The 9,010-nt window shown below is 26.7% G+C and overlaps 1 protein-coding gene across 1 annotated transcript; it reads left to right on the top strand.

Annotated features, from left to right (window-relative positions):
* Positions 1 to 5,099: 5,099 nt before the first annotated feature.
* On the top strand, positions 5,100 to 7,438 carry K444DRAFT_669464 (MFS general substrate transporter). Its single transcript, XM_024887531.1, has 6 exons — positions 5,100 to 5,522; positions 5,680 to 5,793; positions 5,851 to 5,952; positions 6,112 to 6,142; positions 6,223 to 6,634; positions 6,688 to 7,438. Exons 1-6 carry the CDS (start codon positions 5,111 to 5,113, stop codon positions 7,252 to 7,254), a joined length of 1,638 nt encoding a protein of 545 aa, XP_024728647.1. The 5' UTR covers positions 5,100 to 5,110; the 3' UTR covers positions 7,255 to 7,438.
* Positions 7,439 to 9,010: the final 1,572 nt, after the last annotated feature.

The following is a 9,010-nucleotide window of genomic DNA, read 5'->3' as shown; positions in this document are numbered from 1 at the left end:
GATATCCTAGATAAAGTCCTATTGAATATTTTTGAAATTATTATTATTATATATTAATTATTATTACTCTTCCTATATAAGATATACTAATATATCTTAGTAGTTATATATTCCTAAAGTTTAGCCTTTATTATAGTTACCGGATTAATACCGTCCTCTCATTTCTTAATTAGTTTCTTTCCCTCATTAGTATCTATACTAAACCGAGTTCAGGTTCTCTCTAATATATATATGTGGTTTATAGCAAGAGGAATTTAAAGGTAAGGTAGTTTATAATAGGTTTATAGAAAGAGTTCAGTAATAAAGGTATCCAAATACCTGATTCAGATACTAGATACCCCAGATATCTAGGAGTATTATAGGTATTAAAGTAAATATTTTGCCCTTAAATATTTCGTCTATAACAAGAAATTTAGGAAGTAAAATATTATAATTCCGGAAGGGTCTAAAGCTCAAAGAACTCGATTTAATAGTAAAATCGAAGTAGTAATTAAATAGCTTCAAGAGCATATATAGGGCATATATAGGGCATATATTCCGGAGAGAGGGTCTTATAGATACGGGTATTATATAAGTAAAAAAGATAATTTCTAAAAAAGTAGTCTTAGGGCCAAAAGAAGTTAGTTTTAAAGAATAATAGAAATTAAATAGATTGATAGTTAAATGGCTAACTACTTATTAATTAGTAAAAGCTAGATATCTTCTCTATAGGCTACTAAATGCTTTTATAAAGTTAATAAGTAGTTCCCCTCTTTAATATAGAATAGACTAGATTTGTTTTAGGCTACCAAATACTTTTAGGACTAATCTAAAATCTTCTCTAATCTATATATATAAACTAATTAGTATCGGTTTACTAGTAATATATAGTACTATTATATAGGTATAGAAATACTAGTTATATTAGTTAGTAAAGTTATTATTATTTAGAAGTAGGGATTATAGTATTATAGTATTAATATGTAATCTCTAAATCTGCTAAGCCTAAAGGAATCTAGTCTACTAGTCAAATTACTAATAAGATGCGAGGTTATATAACTATGTCCCGTATCTCATATCCCATTACTTATATCTTATTACCCATATCCCATTACCCATATCCCGTATCCCGTATCCCGTATCCCGTAACTATACACGTGACTCCCAAAGAAATAGCTATACTAATACTTACTTATTCTAATATATTTCGGAGCTTACTAATAAATAAATAACTAAAATAGTAATATAGATATTATAATTTAATCTTTATAAGAAAGTAAGAATTATAAATAAAGAATTCGGAAATAAAGCTTTATAAAATAATATTCTAAAATAGGAAAAAAATATTTAAAATATTATATTATAAATATAAAGTATTTAGTAAAAATAATAAAATAATTAGTAAAATTATTAAAATAGACTTTTAGCTTATTTATATTAGCTAAGCTAAGTAGAAATAGAGTTTTTATAAATATAATATAGAATTATACTTACCTAATTAGTATTTTTACTATTATAAATCTAATAAAAAATATAGATCTAATACTAAACTAAATATTAGTTTAATCTTTAATAGTTTTATTAAGTTTAATATTATTATTAGTTTATTATAAAGCTTGAAATTAGTTAGAACTAGTAGTTAAGAATCTAGAGGCTCTAGTATTAATTATAACTTTATAAAAATAATAAGTATTATATTTTAATATATTATTAATTATAAATATCTGAGTATTTTCTATTTATTTAATAGGCTTTAGAATATAGTTTTTATTTATTATCTAATATATAAAAGAAAGAAAAGTAAAAATATTTATAAAAATATTAGTTATAAAAATAATAGAAATAGGAGCTATAAAAGTAGCTAAAAAGCCTTTAATAAAAATAAAATAGGAATTAGAATAATATTTCTTTTCTTTATTTCTTTTTATTAATAAGGCTTTAAAAATATTACTTACTAGTTTATTTTTATTATTTTTATTATTATTTTTTTCTTTAAATTTAATAATATACTATATATAAATATTATTAAAATATTTACTAAAGTTATAAGTATTTCGGAATCTAAATTAGTAAATATTTCTATTCTTAAATTAAGCTTTCTTAGCCTCTTATTTCTTTAATATATGTTTTTATAAATAGTATTTAGGTTTCTTATATATAAAATATAATTTCGGAATATAATTATTATAATTATAAGACTTAAAGTAGTTATTATAGGTTTTGAAATTATAGCTAGATTTATATTAATAATTTCTGGATAAATAATAATTTAAAGAGTTTTAAAATTAGTATTATTAATTAGTAAAATAAGTTTTAGTAATAATTTATTACTTTTTCTTATAAATAGTAATAAATAATTAGAATTTATTAATAAGCTAGCCGAGATTATATATTAGTATACTAGTAAGTTTTAATAAAAAGTAATAATTTTATTATATAAGAATTTAATACTTTATAAAATAAGAATAAGGCTATATTATAATTTATATAAGTTATTAATTAGTATTTAGATAAGCTTAAATATAGTTTTTTTTTAGAATTCTTTACTATTATAATTATTAAAATAATAGTATTTTATTTATCTAAATTTTAATAATAGAAACCGGGGCCTTTAAAAAAGCTATAGATATTTATATAGGCCTCTTTATATATATGGCTCGAGAGCTAGTTATTATAGAAATAGTCTTATACTAGTTCCTTTAATATAGTAGGAAAAGCTCTTACTAGTATCTTTTCTAGGAGTTTTATATATTAGTAGATATTAAGGAAAATAGTAAGTTTATAATTAAAACTATTATTAGTTCTATTATATTTCTATATTTCGGAATATATTTTTATTATTTCTTTAATAAGCTTTCTAGTAAAAATAGTAGATATTAATTAATAATAGTTCGGGTTTAGTAGTAATACTAGTAATAATAAAAATAAAAGTAATAAATAGCCCTAATTTAAAAGAAATAAATAAATAGCTTAATTTATTAACTAAAATTATCTAGTTCTCTTATATCTAGTTTTATCTAAAATAAAATAAACTAATATAATAGATTTCTAGAAAAGATCTATTCTAATTAGACTATTATTAATAATATTAGCTTTATTTTATATACTTTTTATTTTTTCTCGAATAAGATTAATAAAGAATTATATAATAATAAGGTTTCTATAATTCTATTTAATATAAATACTATTATAATAAAGTTAGATTTAAAGATTTTATATAAATATATAGCTAATTAGATTATATATTATATTATTAAAGTTTTTAAAGTTATTTTAAAATAGATTCTATAAATTATTATTACTTTTCTTATATAAGATATACTAATATATTTTAATAATTATATATTTCTAAAGTTTAGTCTTTATTATAATTACCGGATTAATATTATTCTTTTATTTCTTAATTAGCTTCTTTTTCTTATTAGTATTTATACTAAATCGAATTTAGGTTCTTTTAAGTATATATATATATAATTTATAATAGGTTTATAAAAAGAATTTAATAGTAAAAATATCTAGATACCTAATTTAGATACCTAATTAAGATACTAGATATCTAATTAAGATACTAAATACCTGATTTAGATACCTAGTTAAGATATTAGATATCTGGTTTAGATATCTAATTAAAATATTAGATATCTAGTTCAGATATCTAGTTAAGATACCAGATACCTAATTTAGATATCTAGTTAAGATATTAGATATCTAGTTTAAATATTAGATATCTAATTAAAATACCAGATATTTCAGATACCTAAAAGTATTAAAAATATTAAAGTAAATATTTTGCCCTTAAATATTTTATTTATAATAAGAAATTTAGGAAGTAAAATATTATAATTCCGGGAAGATCTAAAGCTTAAAGAACTTAATTTAATAATAAAATCGAAGTAGTAGTTAAAGAGCTTTAAGAATATATATAAGATATATATTTTAGAGAAAAAGTTTTATAAATACAAGTATTATATAAGTAGAAAAGATAGTTTCTAAGAAAGTAGTCTTAGAACTAAAAGAAATTAGTTTTAAAAAATAATAGAAATTAAATAATTAATTAGTTAAATGGCTAACTATTTATTAATTAGTAAGAGTTAGATATCTTTTTTATAGGCTACTAAATGCTTTTATAAAATTAATAAATAGTTCTCTTCTTTAATATAAAATAAACTAGATTTGTTTTAGGCTACTAAATATTTTTAGGACTAATCTAAAATCTTCTTTAATTTATATATATAAACTAATTAATATTAGTTTACTAATAATATATAATATTATTATATAAATATAAAAATACTAGTTATATTAGTTAGTAAAGTTATTATTATTTAGAAATAAGAATTATAGTATTATAATATTAATATATAATTCCTAAATTTACTAAGCCTAAAGAAATCTAGTTTACTAGTTAAGTTACTAATAAAATATAAGATTATATAATTATATCTTATATTTCATATCTTATTATTTATATCTTATTACTTATATCTCGTAATTATATATATAATTCCCAAAGAAATAGCTATACTAATAAAAGCCTTTTCTAAATAAGAGGCCCTAATAATATATATATAATTAGTAATTTATAAATCTAATACTTATAATATAAATAATAATATAATTATAATATTAAAAAAACTATTAATTTCTCTAATTAGTATTTATAATATTCGAGATTTATTATATATTCTTAAATTATATATAATTCTATATATATTATAGTTTTTTATATTTTAGTTTTCTCTTTTCTAACTTTAAATTCTCTTTATAAGAAATCTTTTATTTTGCTTTTTAAGCTTTAAATATTATATTTATAATAAAAAAAATTTATAATTTTTTTTTAAATAATTAAAAACTTAATTTAAATATATTTAAAATTATTAGTAATTAAAATAAAAGTATAAATGACTTAGATTAAGTTATAGTAATTTATATGAACCTGTAATTTATATAGTTATTTAGGAGAGTTAATATAGTAGAGTTGAAATATTTAGCTAAGGCCTTATAAATAGGGCCTAATTAGGCATTGAGCCTTTTGGTCACTGTGGCCAACCAGACTGCGGAGGTGAGTACACCCTGTGCATCTGCCTGGGGAACATCTCACACTTATCAACACCAACAATCTTTGCGCAAAATGCCATCCTCCGAGTACGATACCCAACATGCGCACCACGCAGTCGATGAGACAGCGTCGCTGCTCGCAAGTCATCGCCGCGATGATGGTGATGATGTAACAAACACGACAGCCAGTACTCTTGTGAATCGTAGAGCGGCTGCAAAGAAACGAAGTTACATCAAGACCCACTTCGTCATTCTAATCACTCTCGTCGTCTTCATTATCGATTTCGCATTCTGCTTAATCGACGCACCACAGATTGAAATCTTTGAGCACATCATCTGCAACGCTTACTATATGAGTAATTCAGCAGTTCTTACATCAAACCGAACCGATCGGATGAAAGCTAGTTCCAGTTGTGTCGTGGATGCCGTGCAATCAGAACTGGCAATTTTGACACAGTTCAAAGATACGCTGGATATGCTACCCTGTAAGTTTTCCTGACTCATGGCTAGATCAGTACGCTCGCGTAGTATATATGAGTGCGTTGCTCGGAATATTGAACGGACAGATGTCGGAATATGCAAAACGACCGCTGAAATGCTTCTTTATTGCGCAAATGCTGATATCGGATGTCGTTTTGATAGCTCTCGTCCTGGCTGTCCCGTACGGAATCCTCGCCGAGACCTTTGGCCGCAAGCCAATCATGCTCATGAGTATGATTGGAATCGCAGCCGAGGTGCTTATCGACGTTTTGATCTGTAGGTGGTCCGTCTTCCACTTATAACTTCGTGAGCTTACACAGCGCCTATGAACAGGTTGGCTTCCGCAAGTCTTCAGACTTCGGATTATCTGGATAACACCGCTACTGCAAATCCTGGGAGGAGGTATATCAGTGACAAATTCGATGCTTTACACGAGTACGTGGCCAAATTCTTCACAAATGACTGATGCCTTTTCGCACCAGGGATAAACCATAGTTCCTCATGGAACACCACACCGTCTCGACTTCAACTCCAGATTTCTTTTCCTATCTTAAGTCATTGCGCAGAGCGATAAGTAACTGATTGGAGCCTCAGTGTTGGCAGATTTTCTCGAGCCGGCGGATCGGTAAGTCAAAAATCGACCTTAACTTCACTGACACTCGCGTTGTCTGTTAAGGTTAGTCATGCTTGACTCACCACTCCTAGGGCAAACGCGTTCTACTTGATCTCAGCTAGCAGCCTCCTAGGTGAAGTCACAGGCAATACGATGGCTGCCACGTTGATGAGAATAAGTTCTTGGCTCCCGATAATGATCGCTGTCGGTATCTTCTCCCTCTCTCCTCTACTAATCCTGCTTCTCCCGGAAACGATGAAGGCCAGGCCTTGCTATGTCGACACAAGCACGATCCTCACGCAGCCTGCTAGGAATGGCACCAAAAGACTTCGCGATGAATTCCAGGACCTCTGGACGAGATTGAACATATTGAAAGGCGTTGTGTTCAAGAGCACGAACATTATGCTCCTGATGTCTGCCTTTTTTCTTTCAGGGATTGCGGACCAGTCAAGCACGCTTGAACTGCAATACGTGCGGAAATTTTTTGGCTGGAGCTATTCGCGCGTGAGTCACCCCAATTCACTGCTACAGCTCCGATGATTTAATGCCTTGAGAAGGGGGCCCTTATTGTTTCCAGCCTCCCCTCCGGCCTGGATGTTATCGTCTTCCTGATCTTACTCCCTCTCTTGGACAGGATCCTAATAGAAAGAATGCACGTTCTTCCATCTGCGAAGGACCTGATCATGGTGCGCGCTAGTGCCATCATCTTGGCTTTTGGGTCACTTCTTTTCGCATTATCGTCCGAAACGCTTGTTTTGATCGCTTCAATCTCAGTGCTCACCCTTGGTGATGGGATAGAGGTCGCAATGCGCAGTCTCCTGACTTCACTCATACCACCTCACCAGGTTAGTACGGTCTATACTGGCGTCGCTGTGGTTTCTGGTGCGGGAGGGATGATCGCAGGCCCGATTCTTGCTATGACATTCAAAGTGGGAATGCGCGCAGGTGGCCGTTGGCTTGCTTTGCCATTCTATGTTGTGGCCGCGTTGTTTTTTCTGATTATTATGGCGGTCTGCCGTGTCCAGCTACGAAAGACAGATGAGAATGAGGATGCGACAACTAGCAATGGCCGTTTCGACGATGATGGAGGATCTTCTGTGGAGCACGATCAGGGTGGCCAATAGAGAGATAGACAATGGCCTTAGGTGATGGTATACAAACAAACAAACAGACATGCCAGATAGTCTGGTATGTCTAGCAGAAGGTGTGGGTTTTGAGGAAGGCGGTGGGTCTTGGGGAACTGTCGCTTTCCTGTATAAAGCAGCCAATTATAGCTCTTAGATCCAGCAATCTGATCTCATTATCTCGATCTTACTTTAAAAGAAATCGGATTCGAACTTTTAATACTATTTTATTTAATTATAAGACTTATTAAATAAAAATAAATAAAAATTAAAAAAAACTTTAATAAAAGTAATTTTATTTTTAAAAACTTTAATTTAATAAATTCTAATTTATAAAGCTATTAAGAAAGAAAAAATTCCGAAAATTATATAAATATAATAATATTAGCTAAAGCTAGAAAAAAATAGCTATTATATAATTAGTAAACTTAATTAATTAGTATTTTTGTTACGGGTATGGTATTCAGGGCTTGGAAAGCAAGGTAGAAGGTCCCTTACAAAGACGATTTAAAGCTAAGGAAGGGAAAACTAGAATACAGGAGGCCGCGAGGGAGTATATGCACCCCATAGTGTGCTAGTCCCGAAGGGGCTTAGCCTTCTAAATATCTCCAGTACATTCCAAGCATATTTCCCTAGCGAGGCGGCCGCGTCACGTGCGCCTAGGAGGCATCTGGCATCTGGCGAGGCATCTCAGATACCGGGCATCTGGGAATCGTGACAATTTTAATAGTTTTAGCTAAAAAAAAAATCGTTTCTTTTTAATTTAGTATTTTTAATATATAAGATTTTTAGATTTTTAAAATTCTAGCTATTACTTTAATTTTATTATAATAATAAATTTATTTTTTTAGGCTTTATTAAAATATTAGTTTTATTTTAAATATAGTAAAATAAAAATATTTATAAAATAAATTTATTTTATTATTATAAAGAAATATTTTAAAAAGAAAAAATTAAATTTTAAATATTAATAATTTTATTTATATAATTATTTAAATAAAATTAAAAATAAAACTTTAAAAATATATAATAATATATAAGAATTATAGTATTATAATATTAATATATAATTTCTAAAATTATTAAGCTTAATAAAAACTAGTTACTAGTTAAATTATTTATATAATATAAGATTATATAATTATTATTATTAATATAGCTATTTCTTTAGAAATTATATATTAATACTATAATATTATAATTTCTATTTCTAAATAATAATAATTTTACTAACTAATATAACTAGTATTTTTATATTTATATAATAATATTATATATTACTAATAAACTAATACTAATTAGTTTATATATATAGATTAGAGAATAGAATTTTTTAAGTTAAAAAAATATCTAATAGCTTATAGTAAAATTAAATTAGTTTATATTAAAAAGGGAAATTATTTATTAATTCTATAAAAAAGCATCCGGTAGTCTAAATAAAAAAATAACTAGTTTTTACTAAAAACTAAGAACTATTTTATTAAAAAGGGAAATTATTATTAACTTTATAAAAAAGTATCTAGTAGCCTAAAAAAAGAAAACTTTAGTTTTTACTAATTAATAAATAGTTAGCTATTTAATTATTCATTTATTTAATTATTTATTATTCTTTAAACTAATTTCTTTTAGCCCTAAAACTACTTTTTTAGAAACTATCTTTTCTACTTATATAATACTTATATTTATAGAATTCTTTCTCTAAAATATATATCCTATATATATTCTTAGAGCTTTTTAAAGCTTTAGACCCTCCCAG

This window comes from Hyaloscypha bicolor (genome assembly GCF_002865645.1).
Source record: "Hyaloscypha bicolor E unplaced genomic scaffold K444scaffold_182, whole genome shotgun sequence".
Taxonomy (NCBI): Eukaryota; Fungi; Ascomycota; class Leotiomycetes; order Helotiales; family Hyaloscyphaceae; genus Hyaloscypha; species Hyaloscypha bicolor.
Note: the sequence above shows the minus strand (reverse complement) of the source record. Positions and strands in the feature narration are given on the sequence as shown.